Raw genomic sequence first — 22,933 nt, 5'->3', positions numbered from 1 at the left:
TAGCACTGCACAATTAGTTGGTCTCTTATTAACTCCTCAGTCATTTATCCAAACTGATATTTATTGGCTGATTCTCCTAATTTAGTCACAAAATCGTCAATTGATTCATTAGGTTTCTGTGGTTGATTGTAAACGTATGGCGATGCATAATAATGTTCACTGACGTTGCAAAACAGGTTTGTAAGTGTCATTTTGCTTCTGTATAAGTCAGTGGCCTTATTACCTTGGTTATAACAGTTTGCAGTTAAATATATGCTGACCTTCTTTACCTAATGACATAAAATGAATAGCTGTTTTTTTTTTATAGAAGGAACATCTACTCCATTCAGCACCTGTAAATAGTTCTCAAACATTTCAATCCAATCCTCCCATTCAACTAGAGGATTTCCAGGCAGGATTAGAAAGCATGGTGGTGTAACAATGCTTTGAGTAAAACTCACCATGTCTTAGAAGTGAGGCTTTTAGATATAAGGATACCACAGTTCAAACAGCGTTAGCAAAAACTGGCTGTAATTGCAAGCAAATCCACTTGGTGGCACAGAAGTGAAGGGAAACAAAAAAGGCTAGAGTGTCAGAGCATACAAAGCAACTCAGTGGTTGGATTATAGGAGTGAAGAGGAGTGGCAACAATATCAGGAATCATATGGTGAGTAGCTGAAGAGTTGAAGAACTGATGTATTCTTTACATGGTTTCTTTATTGTATAGGTTTATGCAATGTGTGAGGGTGCAAGGGCGAAACAAAGCTGGAAGCAGAGCGAGTGCAAAAGGCAGAGCGAGTTTGTATGAGCGTTTGAGCATTTGGACTCATGCTTATAATATCCGGGTGGTTAAAACCAAGGAAATAACTGTGCTAGGCTGGCTAACCCATGAAATCAATACTAGTTGTAGAGTAAGAATGCCACTAGGCTTGCCTGGCTTGCTCGTCCCTAAAATATGTAGTAATTAGCAGCGAGCTCAGTGATGATTTGCATAAGGTAATATTTGCCTAGAGTGGCAGGTGGGCAAAAAATTATAGACTGATATGCTACCCCCAGTGATTTACAGTAGTAGTAAAGTATTTGCAAGCATTCCTCCCATCACCTATTGTTTGACTGATTTAAGACCACGTCATTCTAGAGCAGCCAGGCTGTTTGTTCTCTACTTTGCTTTATATACGTGTCTCATTTTTGCTTTTTTGCTTTCTCTTTTTTAAAATAGGAATTTAAAATAGATTTGAAATTAGGTATTTAATAAAAGTTGGAATCAGATAAGAATTTACTTTTAGAAAATATTTCTCTTTCATAAATGGTATTCTGGAATTCCACACATATACCAAGATATCCTGTTTTATGAATACTAATGCAGAACCCATTACGGATAATAAGGAATTTTGCTTACTTACAAATGCCTTCCTTAACACGTGTGTGATTTGTGCTCCTTTTCAATCATACTGCTAAAATCAAATTTTGTCCAGATCCATGTCATTGCGGCAAGGGGGCCTTTTGAGCAAGGAGCCTATCGGTAAGGCTGGTCATTATGTGTATTAAATGTAGTGGCATGCCAATAAGTAGTGTGCATTCATTCTGCAAATGGAAATTAATATGAAACATGTGAAGAAGATAAGAAGCAGGTATTCTACAATAGACTGTATTTGAAAAACATAGGTACCACCTTCATGTTTCATTGATGGATATAGAAGGTGCATGGCATTAATCTGTCTGCAATATTTTGAGGAATGTGAATGAAAAGCACAGTTATGGGTGCCTAGGTAAATGTCAATGCTTTGATACTCTCAAGTAGTGACAGTTGTAACCCCTTTGCTCTCTGAATGCCCTATGACTTTCCACATCAACAGGATTTTCATCAAATAACATAATTGGTTTTTAGCTCTACCACCTCTACCCTTTATCCTGTGTCCCCCTAAGCCTCAAGTCCTCCGATGTGGTTGGCACATTTCAATACTCGTCATCCATCTGCACAGGTAGCAACATCACTGAATTTCCCGTTGTCCATCTGCACAGGAAATGACATTTATGGTTTCTTGCCAAAACCGTCTTTAAAAGAAGAAGCCAAGCAATAGTGCTTAATTTCCCATCATGCATGTGCACAGGAAGTGACATCACTGCACTTCCCATCATTCATATGCACAGGAAGTGGCCTCACTGGATTTTCCATTGTATATCTGCACAGGATGTGACATCACTAGTTTTCTACCCACCACCCCCTGTACTCCTTCCTCTAGGACCTACTTAATGGCAGCTGCAGCGAGGACCCACAGAAGACATGGACAGCGGGTGCAGGCTGAAGCTCCAAAAGAGCACCAAAGGCAAGATCATCTGTGCCTGCCTGCACCTAGACTGTGCCCAGCATCAGGAACCCTGGTCCTTCTCCTACCCACTACTACCTTGCTGTGCTCCTCTCTGGTCTCAACCCCGGCTACAGCTGCCTGCACTGCTGACATACCACACGAACACAAGTCCTCTGCAAGTTCTCATGCATTCTCCCACACACTACACTTATCACTCACCAACAGCACCAAGCAACCTACTCGCTCACAGTCATACAAGCCCGCCACCTGCTCATGCAAACCAAGCACCATCCATACAGCATACCACACCTTCTTGAATACTCCTCAACACCCGTTAACATACCAAATATGCCATGCTATGGGACCTACTGCACAACCATGATCCAGACCTGCTCTTCATAATCAACCAAACTCTTCATCATCACCCAACCTTTGCACCGGACCTCACTATAGCCATCCTGACCGGCTGCAAGATAACCGGGCAAGACCATCAGCATAAGCCTGGAGGTAGAGTCACCACCATAATTAAAAATGCCATCAAATGCACCACCTACAGGGACACACCCACCACCTACATGAAACACCTCACTTTCAAGATATGCATCACAGGCAACTTCTCCCGAGGCAGAACCATCATACACAGACCACCAGGAACCCATACCAAGTTGGAGCGAGATCATGGACTGTGTCACACCACTCATCATCAAGGCAAGCAGCTGCATCCTCCTTGGAGACCTTAACTTTCACCTAGACGACTGGAACAACCCAACCTCCACAGCCCTTTTAGAAAACATTGGAAACTTCTGCCTCACCCAGCATGTTACTGAACCTACCCACAGTGTGTAGCACTTACTGGACTTGATTTTCTCCCCAATTAGCAATGTCACAGTCGACAAGCCAGCAGCTATAACCTGTTTAGACCATGCCCTCCTCAGTTTCAGCATACTAATCGCACACCACCACAGACCTACTACCACTGGACCCAATCACTGCAGTTGGAAAAGCATCACAGAAGAGGAGTGCTCTTCCTTCCCTCTTCGCACAGTGGGCTGAGCATACCAACAACTTGCAGAAAGCCATCAAAAAACTCAACAGCTGGATCACTGCATGTGCTTACACCCTCGGTATCATCAAGCGCAACCCAATGGCAAGAGCCTGACAGTAGGCCAGCTGATTCACAGAGGAACTCCAGTTAACTAAACGCCACTTCGAGAAACTGGAGCCCAAATGGAGAACAGTGAAGACACCACAGATAAAGAAATATTTTATTCTGGCGTAAGATGCCACAGGCAGATATGGAACACAAAGTGCAAAGCTCTTGCAGATTGCCTTGATGTTGGCTCTAACAGCAGCAAGGAAATTTTCACCATCATCAAAATATTTCACTTCTCCTCCTGCCGCCTCCATCAACATCACCCCTCACACGAACTTCTCAACACTCTCTTAGAATTACTCTCTGTAATAAAGTCACCTCCAAATATGGAAAATTCGACTCTCAACTGGACCCTGTCACCATTGAAACTTAGCTTACCATCACATCCGAAGAACAAACCTTGACATTATGACCAACCGTTAACACCACTGAAACTGCTATTGTGAAGACCATCCACTGAGGGCCCCCATCTGAACCTGCCCTTACCACGCCTTAACTAAAGGACTCCTACTAACCAGAGAAGCACAAAAACCCATACTCAATGCCTCCATTGATTTAGGCACCTTCTCAAACACCTAGAAACATATCACTGCCATGTCACTGCTCAAGAAATCATCCTACCACACCTGGCAAAGGTCTTAGAGAAACTAATCAATCTACGCCTCACCATCCAGCCCAGCAAACACCAGCTCCTTGATTCCATGCTATCTAGATTTGGACCCAAAAAAACACTCATCACTACAACTGCTGAAATCTGCATGATCCTTCACAGAGAAGACATGGCAGCCCTCGTTCTTCTGTACCTCTCTGCAGCATTTGACATGGTCCCACCCCCCATCTTCGTCAGGGGCCTGCACAAGATTGGCATCCAAGGACCTGCTCTCTGCTGTATCTGCTCCTTCTTAACAGTTAGAATACAAGCTGTAAGCTTGGCTTACTCCTCAGAAACCCACTAACTGCGGAGTGCCTCAACATTCATTGCTGTGCCCTTCCCTCTTCAACGAATTTCCTGGCCAATGTCTTCTGCAGGCATTACGCTACACCGCACTACACTGCACTATATTACATTACATCAACATCCTCTTTTACGCCAACAACACACCGCTTATACTCTCCCTCTCGGATAAGACAATATCTCACAAGAAACAGGTTCAGCAACTGACAAGACAGATATAGTGATCTTGAGCAGGAGCACCTCACTATGTGGCTCCAACTGGTGGCCGGCCAAACTCAGACCCACACCCTGCATTCATGCCAGGAACCTCAGAATCATAAACAGCAGCAAACTGGACATAAATGCCCAAGTCAGCACCATTATTGCATCCTGTAAACACATCCTGAAGATGCTAATGAAGATTTTATAATGGCTCCCAAGCAACATAGAAGAAAAGTCACTCATGTCCTACCCACCAGTAATTTGGACATCGGGAAAATCCTGTACTCCGGGGCCACCAAGCAAGTCTCCTGATGGCTATAAACCATCCAGATCTCAGCAGCCAGACGCATCCTCAATCTCCCACACAGCACTCACATCACACCTCACCTCAGTGAGCTCCCTGGTTCCTGATACACTAACATGCGAATTTCAAACTCCTCACACACACATTCAAGTTACTACTGAACTTAGGTCCTACCTACCTTAAGAGTCACTTCTCCTTCCACCAACCACCTAGACACCTCTTCCTCCCAGGACTCCTACTCACACACTTCCCACGCATACCCAGAACCAGATCAGGAGGATGGGTGTTCTCTTACATTGATCCTAAAGTGTGGAACGACTTCCCACTCTACATTAGAACCTCCTCCTCTCTTTTTCAATTCCACAAGAAGCTGAAGTTTTGGCTTTTCAATTAATCAACCAACCATAGGCAAGACTAGGCACACACACACTCAGCCACAGGGTACCCTTGTGGGTGATAGTGCTTATACAAGTACACCTAACATAACATAACTTAAAATATTGTCCACCATCATTGCTATTCCTATATCTCCCATACTGATAGGATGTCTTTCTGTCATTTGTTTGTGACAGTGGAACATAAAGGTGCACCATTCTATTCAGAATTGCATGTGTAATTTGCAGAATGCAGATGCAAGAATGTTATTCACCTCTTACTACAATTAAAAATATATTTAAAGGGGCCGCCATAACAGTATTAGAATACCCTATGTTTTACTGTGTGAACTGAATTTGAGTTAGTGAATCCAGTCAAAAATGTGAGGGTGGGATTCAGTGAGAAGCATTGTTACAACATAAATATGCAAAGAATAACTATGTTTTGCTGACTACATGAAAGTTGTTTTATTCACTAAAAGTTGCCCTTAGTTTGTTTTTCTTTTTTTTATTCAAGCACTTTATATTTGGATTTTAGTAGGGAATCCAGGGTAGTTACAGCAACAGTTTAGAGGAGGTCACTGGCAGCTCCTTCAGATGCATTGTCTAATGACGAAAGTTCTCCCAAGTGATGCTCCCACTAACCACAACTGTTGCCAGATGTCATCCAATATTGGGACACCTAAATGCTGCTCCCATTGTGTCCGGAAGGTGTATTTTTGTAGTTGTGAAAGGCGACAGAGGCACGTGTAAGAACAGGTGATGCCCTTCCTCATACACTCCTCGGTAAACAGATGTTCAGAAGAGTTTTTAGGCCTACTACCCTTGTCCCGCACTGTTTGCGTGTTCACCCAGTGGAGAAGGTGATTAAGACAGAAGTCATCAGCGGCAATAGAGCTGTCCAAACTAAGGCCTGTCTAGTGTGTTCCCCTAACAATAAAAATCCCCTAATAAAGGGAGTGCCCCCTCCCCAGTTCTCAAAATGAATGTCCATCATACTCGGTGGGAATTCAGTGTTCTATCTGATGGGGAATAGCCGGCAGGGGTATGTCCCATCAGATAGAACACTGAATTACAGTTACTTACACTGCAGTGAAGAGCTGGAACAACCTCCCCCTGTACCTCAGACAAAGCCCGTCACTCACCATCTTCAGGAAGAACCTCAAGATGTGGCTCTTCGGATGAGGCCCCGCCCCAACCCCTCAGCACCTAGAGACCCTCACGGGTGAGTAGCCACACTTTACAAATACTGATTGATTGATTGGTGCCGTTTGGTGGTGATTGATTCTGTCCCAGTTTCAGGCAGGTTCCAGTTACGTATAGCGGTGGCTGCGAGGGTTGGAAGCTGTCCCGGGGTCTCAAGCACTTGACATAAGTTAAGGGACTGGCGGAGCAACCTTCTTTGAGAAGTACCCAAGTTTTAGTATAGGGAAGGTGATGCCAATCCAACGTTAACTGGATTTGACAGGCATTGATGTAAAATTCTGTGTTGGGAAAGCCCAAGCTAGTGAAGGGAAGCAACTGCTGAGGAGTATTTCCAGAGTCCGCCACTCCCAAGCCTATGGACTTTGCATGGTTAATACAGAAGCCGCAGACAGACTCACACTGTTACAATTCATCTAGCAAGTGTGTCAGGAATGTGGCAGAGCATGTCAGAAAGCATAGGATATTGTCAGCAAAAAGTGCTAACTTGTAGTGTTAGCCATCCACTTCAGTCCCTCGGATTTCTGGATTATATTCGAATGAGGGGTTCCATGGTGAGCGCAAATATGAGTGGGGAAAGGGTGCACCCCTGTCTGATGCCTCTTTGAAGTGAAATCAAGGCAGAGAGGGTGCAGTTAACTTTAATACGAGTCTTCGGGCTGCATAGTTGGCTAGCACATAGGCCATCATATGTGGGCCCAGCTAGGTCTTAGAGAGGACCACTGAAGAACCTGCCAGTTGACCCGCTCAAAACCCTTCTTCGCGTCTAAGTAGGGAATGATGCTCATGGTATTGGTGCAGTGTAACAAATCAACAACATTTACAACTAATAGTATGTTGTCCCTGGCCTGCCTCTTCTGTATGAAGCCAGATTGGAAGCTAGATAGCATATTTGGCCAAACTGAATGCAGCCAAGTAACTAAGACCGAAGTAAATATTTTAACATCAAAATTGAGTAATGCTATGGGCCTGGAAGAGGCATGGGCTGCAGGATCCTTACCAGTTTCATTTATAAAGTGGCAATTGATTCTGTTATGGTTAGGGATACTGTTTTAGTGAGGAGAAAGGAGTTAAAGACCCTGGATAGCGACTCTGTTAATGGTTTGCAATAAGCCTTATGGAATGACACCGAGAAGCCAGCAGGACCCGGGCCCTTATTGACATTTAGTAGTTGTACGGTGGCTCTCACATCATCCGCAGTGAAATGATAGTCTAACTCATGAAGAGGTGTGGGGTCTATAGGGGGTAAGTTAAGATCCTACAAATAGCGGTTTTGGGTGTCAACTGATGATGGTTGTGCCTGGTATAGGGTGGTGTAGTAGGAGGTAAAAAGACTTTACAAATTTGGAGGTGTCTGTTTGGGGTATGCCTGAATCTTCTTTGATAGAGGGGATAGGGCTTCTCTTCCGCTTCTGTTGCACTTTATATGCCAACAACCTATTGACTTTATCTCCTTTTTCGTAATATTCCTCAGTAATGTAAAGCAACTTCCCCGCCACGTCAGTCATATACAGTTGCTCCAACTCTCTGAAAATGTGTCAGACCTTCCCATAGACTATATTAGAGTCAGTTGCTTTGTCTGGGCTTGCAGCCACGATCACGATAATTGGGCTTCCAGGTCCGCCTTTTTGGTCTTTGCCAATTCAGTAAAGGTGGATGTGTCTTATCAGTTCGCCCCTCAACACTCCTCTGGCCACTTCCCACAAAATAGTACAAATCAATCAATCAATCAGTGTTTATAAAGTGCAGCTACTCACCCGCAAGGGTCTCAAGGTGCTTGGTGGGGGGAATGTGTGGCGTCTACCGGTGGGGTGGTTCTTAAAAAAGCCATGTCTTCAGCTCCTTCGTGAAGTTGAGGAGGGGGGTGGTTTTCCTGATGTGGGGTACTTCGGCAAGAGAGAGTTGGGCTCAGTGTGGGGCCCTGTGGTGTGCATGGAAGTTGAGTCGCCTGTTCAGGTAGGCTGGTCCAGTGTTGTGGGGGCGTTGTGTGTGTGGGTGAAGATCTTGAAGGTGATTCTTTTCTCCAGGGAAAGCCAGTGTAGTGTGTGCAGGTATTGTGAGATGTGGCAGTGTCAAAGCAGGTCGGGGACCAGTCTGGCAGCGGCGTTTTGAGTGTTCTGTAGTTTGCGGGTGAGTTTCTTGTTGATTCCGGCATACAGTGCATTGCCGTAGTCCAGTCTGCTGGTGATGAGGGTGTGTGTGATGGTCTTTCTGTGTTCAAGGGGGATCCATTTGAAAGTCTTGCGTAGGAGGCGTAGGGTGCAGAAGCAGGTGGAAGTGACTGAGTTGATTTGGTGGTTCATGTTGAGTTTGGAGTCCAGGATGACTCCGAGGTTGCGGGCTTGGTTTGTGGGGGTGGGCAGGTTTCTGAGAGTGGGTGGCCACCAGGAGTCGTTCCACATGTGAGGTTGAGGACGCATGTTGAGTACTTCTGTCTTGTTCACGTTGAGTTGAAGGCAGCTGTTTCTCATCCAGTTGACGACTGCTTCCACGCCTTTGCAGAAGTTGTGTTTGGCTGTGTTGGGTTCGTTGGATAGGGAGAGGATGAGTTGGGTGTCGTCGGTGCAGGAGATGATGTTGATTCCATAGCTTCTGACAATGGTAGCCGGCGGGGCCATGTAGACGTTAAACAGCGTGGGGCTGGGGGAGAATCCCTGGGCAACTCCACAGGTAGTAAGTGTGGGGTCTGTGAAGAAGGGGTCAAGTCTCACTCGTTGAGTTCTGCCAGAGAGGAAGGATTGGATCCAGTTGAGGGCCTTGTCTCTGATGCTGGCTTCGTGAAGTCTGCGTATCAGGGTGTGGTGGGAGACTGTGTCGAAGGCCGTCCGAGAGGTCTAGCAGGATGAGTGCCGCGTCTCTCCCTTGTCCAGCAGGGAGCGGATGTCATCTGTTGCGGCCAGGAGGGCCATTTCGGTGCTATGGTTTTTCCTGAATCCAGACTGGGAGATATTTAGGATGTTCTGGTCTTCGATAAAAGTGGTGAGTTGGCTGTTGACTTTTTTGATGACTTTCACAGGAAATGGGAGTAGAGAGATAGGGCCGGAAGCTTTGAGGTCGGTTGGGTCTGCTGAAGGGTTCTTGAGGAGGGGGTTGATCTCGGCGTGTTTTCAGTCATCGGGGAAGGAGATAACGGTTGGGGAGCAGTTGATGGTGAGGCGGAGCTTGGGGCCATGGTGTCCGCGGCTCTGTTGAAGATGTGTTGAGGGCATGGGTCAGTGGGGGCCCCGGAGTGTATGGACTTCATTGTTTTCAGTGTGTCTTCGGTGGTGAGGGGGGTCCAGTTGGTGATTGTTGATTTGTTGGTGTCAGGTTTTGGTGGAGGGAGTTCTTCTCGTAGATTGTCCTCGCTGAAGCTGTCTACAAACACTTCTCCTGTATAATTCTCATTGAAATAGCACTCTAGCGATTCCCACATTGAATCTCTCAGTTCCAGATAATGAAAAGCTATCTCAATAAAATACCTGTTAGGGCCACATGTTCCAGGTGGACGCCAACATATAACAATAGGAATACCGGGGCATAATCGGACAGTTTGGGTGCCAATGGTGGCTGACAGAATTTGTGGTTGGAGTGGTTGTGAAATTAGAAAAAAGTTGATTTGTGTATGAGTTGTATGAACGTTGGAGTAGAAAGTATAGTCTCTCTCTCTCCATCATGTCTCTCCCTCCAGATCCCTAGTAATTTGAATTCTAAAATACTTTGGGGCATAGTTATACTCTGTTTGCGCTGAATTTGCATCATTTTTCTTACACAAATTAGGTGCAAACTTAACTTCATATTTATATCTTGACGCTAGACCCATCTAGCGTCAAGATATTGGAGTTAACGTAATTTTTTGGATGTGCGAACCCACCTTGCGTCAATGAGATTCAAGATAGGCGTTCCCGTCCAAAAAATGACTCAGAGCCCCTTGTGCCTTACTAATCCTTCCATGCAAAAAAGGTGCACGGGTGGGCCTAAATAATGTCGCTAAGCCTGCTTAGCGCCATTATTTAATGCCTGGGTCAGGGCAGGCGTTGGAAGAACCTTGGAAAGGGCCATCAGGTGCCCACCCCAAGCCCCAGGAACAACCCCATCCACACCAGAGGACGGGGGACCCCATCCCAGGTAAGTAGGGTAAGTATTGGTAAGTAATTCTTTTTAAATTATTTCAGTACCATTGGGGGCCCTGAAATGGGCCTCCCTGCATGGCACTTGGTGTAATGGACATGCCCATGGGACACTGTTCCTCTGTGGTGGCCATTGGGATTGTGAGCATGACTCCTGTCTTTTGTAAGACAGGAGTCATGTGGTATGGATGATTTTGCGTCAGGAAATGATGCTGGGCTGGTTGACGGCATTTCTTTTTCCTCTAACCAGCCTAGCTTCATTTTTAAAGCAAAACCCCCTTCCCTGTACCGCCACCCCCACCCGGCTAACGTCATTTTGGTGCCCAGCTGGGGCTTTGGAATGACGCAAGCTGGCACTATTCTTTTTGCCGCAAAACTGCATTTGCGAGGTTTTGCGGCAAAAAGTATACATATGGGCCTCTGAATTAGGCATGGAGGTATGATGCATGAGTTATGACATGCCACAGAGCGGTCAACCGTGGAATTTAGGACTGTGATGAAGAGCACCTCCACAATAATTAAGTTGCTTTTAGCAAAGTTTACCAGTGCTATTTTTGAGCAACAGAACTCATCCTTACAATGAGTAAAGCTATAGATGGAGAAAAGCATAACATTGTTGTGGACCCTCGAGCCTACTACCATTGAGCCCACCACCTTGCCCTCTCTATCTCCCTATGTTTGATCAATGGTTAAGGACAAACCTTGCCTAAACAAAAGAGCCACTCCCTTGGTCGTCATGTGGCTAGTCCCTTGGAACTGAAGTGGGTACCAATATGATTGAAGCTTTTTAGTGTTGTTAGAAAGGAGTTGTGTCTCCTGTAGCATAGCTATATCTACATCCTTGGTGTAGAGCCATTTTAAGAGCACCTTCCTTTTCATTGGGGAGTTCAACCCTTGAATATTCAGCGAGGCTATGTTGAGTTGATACATCAATTAATGGATGGGAATGTTACCCTATTGTTACCAGCATCAGTATTTGTATGGTATGCCCTGCTGAGAGTAGTGTAACCAACAACCCCCTGGGAGCACCATGTGGACATGTCATGCTTGCTGTAAAATGGCATGCACCCTAAAGAAGTACAGAAGGTATAAAACAACAACATTAGAACAGAAACAAAACAGTCACAAGAAATCAAAGCTACAAACAAGAAAAATAACATGAATCAGAGACTGAGCATTATTCATCAGCTGATTAGAAGGGCAGCCCGTGAGGTAGACCCGGACCCCTGCCGCATCACTTTGGATATGGATGGAGGGCTGCAGGAGCCAGGCAGCAGCCACTGTCATACGTACTTGTAATCGCGGCTCATTAGCCCAAGTGGAGGGAGAGGTGGTGATTCTGGATGCTAGGCCACCACCCCTCAGGGAGGATCCGAAAAAGTAGTCACCACTTTCCCTTCACTCACTGTCTGCCAAAGGCAGGTCTACTTCTTGGTTGAGCCATTGAGAAGTTGCCCTAGGTGTCTTTTGGGTCACCCTCCATTGAGTCCGCTGTGACCTGGTTGCTTTTTCTTGCCCCTCGGGGTGATCCAGGGGTCCCCTCCATCATCTGATGGGGGGACATAAGTAATAAAACTTGGGCTCATCTGTTGTTCGGGTGGTGACCTGTTTGATAGACCTGTTTGATAACTATAGTGAAAATTAGGTGCGGGGAAACCCTAGATGTAAAGGATCATCCTTTCACATAAATGCAGGAGCACTTTTTAAAATCTGAATTGCTTGACCAATGTTTGGACCAATAGATCCTGGAACAAGATGATGGTGTTGCCGCTAAAGGTCCTGGATGAGTTTAAGATTTTTTCCTTGACCTTGCAGAAGTGAAACTTGGTAAGTTTATCTGGTGTAAGGCAATTTCATTGCTGGTAGGAGGAGAAAAGAGAATGTGTGTGATCAACAGTGAAGTCTGTATCCATGAGGTCCTGAAGTATGTGACGGAACAGGGCTTGTACATGGCCCTCAAGCTTAGCATTCGAGATGGTGGCGCTTATGCCAGTGATCTGGTTGTAATTACGGCATGATCGATTTTGATTATCCTCCAAGGGATCGGATAGTTCCTGCTGTTGAGGTTCCAATGCTGAGACCCTCTCGACTATGTCGTCCTGAACCTGATCATGCTGTGCCCCCGTCGCCTCTACCGTATCCCGACAATTCTCAACTCCTTTCACCAAATTGTCAAGCTCTCTGAGGCCTTTTTTGAAGTTTTCATTTATAGCTGCAATGTCCTTCCTCATTTCTTGCAAGAGGGATTGTATGTCCCCCTTTGTTGCAGGTGATGTGAAACCAGCTGAGAGGCACCATCCCTGATGGCACATCTTTTGCAGTTTCAGGGAAGCCAGCAGGTTTGACAGCCTTAAATTTATTCAGCATGGCATTAATTGTGGAAGCCCTTGAGGGCTTTTGTTTTGCAGAAACCATGTGGAACCCTCTGGAGCCGGAGGAGGTGACGCCTGCTTGAGTGAGTAGCGCCCACCAACATTCAGGCAATGGGGTGAGGGCACGTGGATCCCCAGGGAGAACAGCACTCTCTTGAGGCCTCAGCCGATGTCTATGGGAGCACTGCTGGTGGTTTCAATTGAAGCGATGGACATTCCCGATCGCCGAAGTACTGCACCAAGCAGGCCTTTCAGCCCCAGCCTGGATTCAGGAAGGGGGCTGGGCAAGAGTGCTCAGGCCTTCCTCCCACCACAAGCTCCTCTGCAGCAGTGCATGTTGCCATCCAGGGTGAGCGGCCACACTCTCACCAGCACGATCGTGGCTGCGATTGGTGCAATATCTACTGTCAGCTCCATTTCGGTTCCTCACAGTCTCAACCAATGCCGTCCCCAGTCTCTGCAAGGTGGATTATGCAGTGGCTCCAGAAGTCACTGGAGGCCCATCCCAGCATCTCAAGCAAGGCCATCTTGGATCTCCGGCTTAGTGACTCCTCCATTCGTTTGCTTTTCTAATGATTGTGGATCTTAAATAAATTGAGGGCTGTGCCTTACAGCACACCACCTCCTCCAAAAACACCACAAAATGCACCTGCTAAATCTCCTTTACTTGTGCCCGAAGTAAATCTCATATTCAGGGTAGGAAAGTACATATTCTGCGGAAGTTTTATGTAGCATGAACCTGGCCTTGTGGCATAAGAGTTGTGTACATGAGCACCAGATTATATTACAGAAGGTTGGTTTACTTTGTGTATCTTTTTTTAGGTATGGGGAAATTAAATGATTAGTTGAGAATAACAGCATGTAGAACCATCCTGGTTCCCCAGTTCCAGGGCTTTGGTAGTTAGGCCACATCTGTTCCACCATAGTGTAATATAATATCAATTATAATAAAACATTCATGCCTAAAGTTTGTGAATACCCACAAAATAGGAAGTTTATGGGTGGTCATCCACTCCAGCAGGAGTTACCCACCCTGGAATGACCATTTCCTGCCACTGTGAGCAGATTTGAGGTGATGTTTCTTACATCTCATTCGTTCTGGAAAGGCGGCTCAAACTGAAACAGCTACTTCTTCGAAGGATTGAGCACTTTCTTAATTCCTGACCTAACAGAGAATCAGGGCTTAAAGTCTCAAATTCTTGATGCACCAGAAAGTTTTATTGCTGCCGCATAGATATTCAGGCCCATTGAGGTGGATGACTTTGAAATCTATGCAAGCCAGTGGACACTGCACCCAAAGAACACTGTCACATGTGGCGTTAGGAGTGTGGAATAAACATTACTCATGTTAACAAACATCTAGGAAAAACTGCTTCTCAAGTGGAATCACTACATTGGTCACTAGGCCTGCAGAACAGTGTTTCCAGCACTATAACATATTGCAGATGGAGCTGTTATTAATTTGACAGTAACACAAAAACAAATCTCTAGAAATGTACAAACATTTTGAGTAAGGATATACATTTTGAGCAAGAAACTTACATTTGCACACTCCAACTTCATACCTAGGCTTGTCAGCTGAGTAGTCGCAATAAAGACCTTTGTGGGGGTCACAGACATCTGCTTCATTGCAGGCTTCTCCTGACTGCTTGGCACAAGTTTTACAGCATCCACAGCCATCCTTGACCAGGCTCACCCCAGGAGGGCACGTGGGTTTGAGCGGACATTTGCAGGGCCAGTGACAGTACTCTCTGCGCTCGTGATCCATAGCTGCTTCCGAAGACTGCCCTCTAGGTTTTAATGCTGCATTCTCACTTCCCTGGACCCTGTAGAAGAACTTACACACAGTTTGACTCTTTGAGAATGTGCATTTCTAAGAAACTTATGTCATTTCGCAAAAAGCGTAACATAGTAGTAGTAAGTTGCTCTTGTACAAATGAAAGCAACAAAACTCTTCCTAAAAAGAGCATAATAAGAAGATATGATGGTATCATGTAAATAAGTAGTAAATAAAGCATCATTTCCTTTAACAAAATTATTTTTATTGCCTGTCATCATGTTACTTTACAGAGTCAACGAAGTTAGAAATATAGTGCTTTGTTCACAAAAGTAACTCCTAACCTTTTTAGTACGTTTGCAGTTTTCTATAAGTTTAGTACTTTTATGTATATACAAAATGCACTTTTGTATAACTTTGACTTTTGTAGCAAGTTCCTACCTCCTTTATTTTTTATTTTGATGGTGTTGCAATACCAGTGGTTAGCCATGTTTAGTGCTGGACTTACCTCAAAAGTGTAACTCACTACAAAAGTGCATTTTGTGAATACTGGAAACTTGTTAACTTACGTCAAAATGTAAGTTACTCCAAATGTGCAGTTTGTAAATAGCACTTCGTAGCAACTTTTGTAGTACTATTGTAGTACTACAAAACGTACTACAAAGTGCAGTTTGTGAATCACGCCCGAAATTTCTAAATTTACTTCTCCATTATCCACAGCTCCCACCGGGTTTACACTGTCACCTCAGAGCCCAAATGCCCAGTGCTCTATGCATTGAATAGTCGAGATGGTTTCACAAGTAGAGACATGAGATAGCTCATTGGGAGGAAGCTATATATATGCTACTGCTACCATGATAAACATCATACATTCTAGGAAGAATCATCACTGGCTTAAAAACTTGCAATATTAAACCTGTCATGTATGTTTTCTCTAAACATTTTGTAGTCTGAAGATCTATTTTTGCAACTATAGCTATAAGTAATTGGAAAATGCAGTGATTTTCTTTGTTGGCAGTGTATTCCTCAGCAACTTTTTCTGTAAAAGTGTGGTAAAAACTGAAAAAATTGCTGAATATCCCCACATTTTTACAGGAACCTACCTCTGAAAACAGGGTCTAGTTTAGAGCTTGGCGGAGAGGTTACTCCATCATAAAGAAAGTGGATTTCCTGTCCTGCCTGTGGCAACTGTTATAACGTGAACGGGATATCCATCACGTTTGTGATGGAGTAACTCTCCACAAACTTTAAGTCAGACCCACTGTTAATACTATATAAAATGCATTCTGATTCGATGGTTAGCACAACACAAGGTGCAAATACGTGGCTCAGATGCCTGATCTCATTTCTGCCATGACACTATTGAACTTTATAATCACATTGTACATTGTTTTTTGCAAAAGCACAAAATGAAGTAATTAATACATAAAGTATGTTATGACATGAAAAAAAGTTGACTGCATGTTACAGCAACGCTAATGAAAAATAAACAGATTCAAAGAGCAAAAAATAATGCCGCTTATGTATGGTGTTACTGGATGAGGAGGAATTCTTCCAGCCAAAAAGCACTAATAGTCTTTATATTGGCACTTTTATTACTGTTCAGAATCGAGTTTAAATATCAAATATGGAAGATCTGCATTGCTGGGTAAAATCCTAATAACACCTTATGACCACAGTAAACATAATATTGACATTATCACAAAATAACTTGATGAAAACTAGTAACATTCTTGAAAATCATATTCACCTGACATTGTACTTTATGACCCTTACTGGACCCGAGCAGGGCCACTACCTTCACCAAGGTCTAACACGACCACCACTCAGCAGTCTTCTGCCTTCGCCACCAGCAACTATTCCCTTCAGTGGTGTAAAGATTCCAAGCACTGGTAGACAACTGGGGCTCCATTAGAGATGCCATGCACTGTCCCACTCTGCACTGGCATACACTTGAGTGAGTGCACCAGATGCAAAACAGATGCAGAACAGGACAATGTCTAATATCATAACACATGTCCTAGTCCCAGTGTAGTTGCAAATCCTGGAGATGGGTATGGAAAATATAAAACTGCATTTGCAGCTGTGCTAGCAACAATTGGAGAAACATGCACCTTACAACTTTCCACAATAATGAGGCCAAATAGGGGCAAGTATTCCTCAGAGACTTTTGGAACTTGGTTACCCATTAAGTATGGGTACTTACTAAAAGGGAATCCAGACATGGTAACACTTACAACAGGAACCACAACCCACAATGCGCACTACATGTAAAGACCCATGGTCTAGAAATACCTACATTGGTGATTCCTTCAAAGAGCGATACCAAAGTGTTCAGTAGTGATAATAACTAATCACACCATCACAAGGTGGTAGTATGATGGAACCACACATGCCAGAACAATGCATGCCTTAACAACGCGGTCGGAACCACAACTGCGTCGTTTCCACGTATGCCTTTACAACGAACTGTATTGTAAAAGCGTGCCTAGTAAAGGCATGTGTGGAAACGCATGTGAAACGCCATGCATAATTCTGTCATGCAACCCCCCACCCGCCCTGAGGCCCAAAACTACCCCCACCCCTAATACCTAAACTACCCCAAATCCCCCAACTGCCCTGAGCCCTAAAAAAACTATCCCACCACTATAAACTGAAGTACCCAGAATGAACCCTAAAAAAACCTTCCAGACCCCCAACTCTGCTCCATAAAACTAAACTACGCCGACACCCCCTGCCCTGAGCCCTAAAAAAATCTATCCCACCCCCTTTACCCCGCCCCTAAAAAGTAAACTACCCCGACATCCCCCTACCCGCCCTGAGCCCAAAAACCTTTGCCCCTAATAAGTAAACTAACCCGACCCCCCACCTACCCTAAGCCCTTAAAAAAAACACTATCCCAACCCCCGCCCCTGAAAACTAAATTACCCCGAGCCCCTAACCACACTGAGCCTTAAAAAAAATACTCTGACCCTTCACCCCTGCCCCAAAAAAGTAAAGTACCCCGACTGCCCCACCCACACCAAGCCCTAAATCTACTCCCACCGCTAAAAACTACCCACCCACCCTGCCCCAACCCCACTTACCTCACCGCGTCCTCTCCCAATCCTTCCTCGTCTTCTCTCCTCCTCTCCTTTCTTAGCCCTTTACAAATAAACTACCCTGCTCCCCACCCTAAGCCCTAAATTAAAAAAATACCCAAACCCCTCCACTCCCGCCCCTAAAAAAAAAGAAATAGCCCAGCCCCCCACCCTAAAAAAATAATCCCAAACTCTCCACCCTGCCCCTTAAAAAAAAAATAGCCCATTCCCAACCCCCCACTCACCCCGATCCCTTAATCCACCCCCAACCCCTGCCTCCGCCCCACTTACCTCACCACGTCCTCTGCATCCTCTCCTGAACAACGCATGGCTTTGTCTGTGCCTTAACCACGTATATGCATAGTTCAGCACGGGCGTGGTTAAGGCACAGAAAAAGCCATGCATTGTTCAGGCAAGCGTGGTTACTCTTGCGTGGGAAACGCCTGTGTCCTTAAGGACGTTTCCCCGTGCCAAGGCTTATCTTCAACCAGATACCTCCAGCGTTTGATGTATGTGATTACATACATAGTCAATGAAAAGACACAGCTTTCCGAGAATTCAGAGAAATTTCACATTTTTTATATTGCTCAAGTTGTGCATAGAATTACCTATCTCTCACTACTGACCATGTGTACTATTGTATTTGCAAAAAATTGGTTGAAAATTGTGCACAGACTTTTGGGAATGGAATCGGATTTTGAGAACTGGCCTATGAACTAATTAGTCAGGTCATAAAATAAAGAATCATAGAGGATCAGAGAGCAACCTGCATAATTAATATTCATTAGGAAGGTCACATTTGCAGCTCCTATGATTGGCTGCAAGAGACAGCAGTCCACCATTCCTGTGATTTCATTCCAAAACAGAAATCTTTTTTTTAAAGCAGTTCATATTCTTTGAAGAACCCCTTCTCCTTTGCAAATCAGTTACTATCTCCTTTGAAGAGGTGGTAAGGTTTGAATGATTTTCGACTGAAATTATGTTTGCAAATCATTGAAACACACCATACCAAAATGTTACTTGGAAGGAACGCCCCTTTGACACTTCTGCTGAATTGCGATTCGGTATGGGTTGCAGAAAATATTTTGCAGGTTGACTTACAAAATTGAATGTGTACATCACAAAAAGGGGTTTGTGGTTGCAGACCCAGTGATTTTGTGAATGGGAGAGTTTGCAGTCACAACATCCTTTTTTACATTTGGCCCTTATTGCCATCCTTACCTCTCAAATACATTTATATTAAATTTTCGCTTTCTTTTTTTACGATTCCATTTTTGAAGTTCAAACCTGTAATTTTTTTAGTGGGACGGGAGAGGGTGTTTTCTGTTTTTGTTACACAAATGACGGTCTGAAAATTAAAATAAACAACATTTGCAAAAATACGCAATTGCCTGATGCTGCAAACATATTATAGTACAAAGAGGGCAGTGGTGTTCCAACACCCATAAATCATAGATCATTTGCCACAGATGTGTAACTCCATTATGCACATTAAAAATGTTTATCCCTCACTATTTTATCATATTTTTACATCAGGCAGGACAAAACCTCAACCAGGACGCTTAGGTTTACATGAATGACCAGTATCAGTGATAAAACAAATTCACACATATTCCTGAGTGCAAAGTGGTATCATCAGAAAAGGAAGAAAGAAAGATTCCAGGTACCAGTATTTCAAACAATGTGATTTTAAATGCAGGAACTTATTGGCGTCTCCGCTTTATAATGAACAGATACTCAACCTGACATAATTATAAAAATCATGTATAATTGCACAGATGTTCTGAGGATTCACAGATACGTGTTTGTTAAATACAATATTTCGGTGTGTCCCGCCTTTTGTTTCACACTGTAGAAGGCCCTTCTGCATGCCAATGAAAGAAAACTGATCGATGATTAGTAAATGTAATGGTCTTCTGTGTCCATGATACTGCTAATACAAAGGGCAAAACAACGAACCACGAAGCAGTGGTTGTCACGAAACCCACATATTTGTTGTGGATGAGCCTTTGCTTCGTAGCCCAACACAATAACCTTTGAATACATTTTAGTGAAACAAAATAAATCAAACTGTAATTAGAAGGTATATCCCAATCCCCTTTCTGATTTATCAACAGGCTTAATAGTTTCTCCATTCCATAGGCAGGGATTGTATTTTTTGTAGTAAGCAATATGAATAACGGGCACAAGCCATGGACCATGAGGGGTTATTAATAAATACTGTGGCTCCAATGGTATGGGGCCTTGTCAGGATGGAAATGTCCTCTGCATTATAATGGACTTGCACCACTGCCCTGAGGGCCCCAACTGCATTATTATCTTGATCACTAATGCGGGCAAGCACTAATCATGAGTGTCCGCCATGGCATAGGTCTGTCTCATGGATTGCGGTCGTCTTTTGGCAGGGATTAAGCAGCACAGGCACTATGGTGACAAACATAATATGTTAGGATCAGTAGGTGGGACCAGGTCCTTTTTAGCCTAGGTCACTGGAGTGAAACCTACATGCACACTCATTTGATGGTCTGCTGCTGTGTGTTTAACTTACCCTTGGCCTACACCGGTTTGGTGTGCATTGCTCAACAGCATGTGAATGGTGCATCTGCCCTGGGTGTATGTGTATGGTACATTACAGGAAGGCTGTGATGTACCATGCTGTGCATTGCATGCATTGTAAATGCATGTACTGAGTACATGTGTGCCTGTGAGTGACACAGTACATGAAGAATATAGTGCTGTGTAGTGTGTGCATGTTACACGCATGTGCTGGGTGTATATGTGCCTGTGAGTGGCACAGTACATGAAGGATACAGTATTGCACAGTGCATGTAGGTTGAATTCATGTGCTAGATGTATGTGTGCCTGGGAATGGTACAATACATGGAGGACTGTGGGTTGCATTTTGGAAGTCCCAGGGCTGCATGGTGACACATGAGTAGAGGAAGAAGCCAGTCGGACTGTGCAGGTAGGAAAAGCTCTGCAAGACATCTGCATGTGCCCAGGACTGGGGGCCAAGACCTGTTAGTCTTCCTGCAGAGTGAGGGGACATCACCCAGGAAATCCAAGAGCACCTGCCCTGGAGCACTAGAGCTTGTCTGCTTGCCAAGACCAGTGTGCCCTGTGAGGAAAAGGAGAGAGTTGGAGGGAGCGAGGTCCAGTGAGGAATCTTTTCGAATGGATTCCGTGAGCGAAGTGTGAGGAAATGGTTGTTGTACCGATCGGGTCCTTGCCTGTGTGCCGAACAAAGTCAGCGACTGCTGTATGCCAGAGAAAGACCAGGATAGAGTGAGCCATGGCAATTGTTTTGCTGATCGAGCTGGAGCCCTGTGCAGTGAGGTATAGTGACCCTGTATGCTAGGAAGGGCCACAGCCAAGTGAAGGTGCAACTGTCACTGTGGCATTTGGGCCAGAGCCTATGTGCGGTGAGTGCAATGAGGGAGGGGTGACCCCATATGCCGGGAGGGGCTGCTGTGGTGGACTGTTGCACGAAGTGGGTCGTAGCTCTTGTGTGGTGAAGAGCTGGCAACCCCGTACGCCAGGAGGAGCCACTGATGCCCATCTAGAGTAGAGACATGGTGACCCCATAAGCAAGAGGACATTACCTGAACTAGCAAGAAGTGTGACCTGACAAGGAGAGTCACCAGAGGAATGATGCTGACATGGGAGCCCCTATGCACCTAGTCAAGATGACTTACCCTGCCAGGAGGAGCTATGAGGAACCTCCGGTCACTACAGGTGTGTGACAGAGTGTGTGAGGAACTGGGGGATCAATGAGGGCAGCTGTGGTGCTATTTAGATCTGACCATCATTTGACCATCAACTCCATATTGTGCGAGTGACTCCATTTTGTGCACTGCTGCAGTTGCAGGGCAGCGCAGGTGTTTTTCCTTACAAAACTTGTTTTTCTCTTCACCAGTGAAGAGTCGGACATTGCTGGAACATATTATGTGGGATACGGGCTTAATAAGAGTTCACAAGGCTGAGACTGTTTTTTTACTAGAGGAATGTACGAAGCTGTCTCAGATCAAACATTGGGAGCCTGGCCAGCTTCTATGGGTGTTTTCGATGCAGATGAAATACAGCCAGCACTTAATTTAATAACGGAGGGGGAGGGGGCTCTAGAACCTTCTTCTTGAGTTGTTTTAAGGTAGAAAAGAAGTGGGGGGGGCTTGGCACTCGGGTAGGAGCTTGCCTATGGAGCGCACGCACTACGCAGGATACAATTTGTGATCCCGATTGGATCTCCTTCCTGACTGATTTGAGGGCTTCCTCAGTCGCAATGGTGAGGATGATGAATTCAACTCAATCGGTGAAGTATGTTTAAATCTTGATTATTTAGCTCATGTGTACATGCTCTGTTCATGCATTGCACATTTCTTTTTAAGTCTTGGCTACCTGATATATGCATTTATCTTTGTACATACACATGTTCTGCTGCACTTGGGTAATGCCTATTCTCTTATATTAGTAAGACTTTTATTTGATATTTGGGAAGTGCCTTAAATTCATTATTTAGACTAAAAGTGCTGAATTCTTTTGCCGTTGTTTTCTCTTAGTTGAAGTGAAAGCAATACATTTTGGCGTCACTTGCAGGATTTGAAGTAAAAGATCAAAGTGAAAAATGTTTGGCAAAAAGACAAAAGCAGTTTCCCCAGATACCAAATGAAATACCCGGGTGGGAAACAGCTACTGTATGCTTGCGCATGAGTGGTCTCACTGTGCTGGCTTGAGTGAAAACTGGAAAGCGTGTATTGCAGATGCAGAGCCAGCAAATGTATGAGCTTGTTTGCACAAAGTGCCAATTGAAAAAGGACAAGAACTTGCCACTTTAGGACAGAGAGGCTGGATCCTCCCATGTGCTTATCGTAAAAAGCATGAGAAATGTGCCCAGTTAGTACAGGAACGTCAGCAGATGGAAAAGCAGTTAGTGGAAGCCAAAAATACGTCCACAATGTTATCATGCCAGAATAAGTTGTTACAAGATAAACTTGACACTTACCAGACTGTGGGGGTCATTCTGACCCCGGCGGGCGGCGGGAGCCGCCCGCCTGGAGGGAACCGCCGAATGACTGCACCGCGGTCAAAAGACCGCGGCGGCCATTCTGGCTTTCCCGCTG

The 22,933-nt window shown here is 44.8% G+C and overlaps 1 protein-coding gene across 1 annotated transcript in view; it reads right to left on the bottom strand.

Annotated features, from left to right (window-relative positions):
• The window catches only part of CCN6 (cellular communication network factor 6), a 286,585-nt gene that overhangs the window by 166,291 nt on the left and 97,361 nt on the right, over positions 1-22,933 (bottom strand). Inside the window, exon 2 of the mRNA XM_069236733.1 lies at positions 14,502-14,796. Within this exon, the coding sequence (XP_069092834.1) occupies positions 14,502-14,796 (295 nt within the window). The remainder of the gene's footprint in view (positions 1-14,501; positions 14,797-22,933) is intronic.

This window comes from Pleurodeles waltl, chromosome 5 (assembly GCF_031143425.1).
Source record: "Pleurodeles waltl isolate 20211129_DDA chromosome 5, aPleWal1.hap1.20221129, whole genome shotgun sequence".
Taxonomy (NCBI): Eukaryota; Metazoa; Chordata; class Amphibia; order Caudata; family Salamandridae; genus Pleurodeles; species Pleurodeles waltl.
This window is presented reverse-complemented; position numbering and strand designations above follow the sequence as displayed.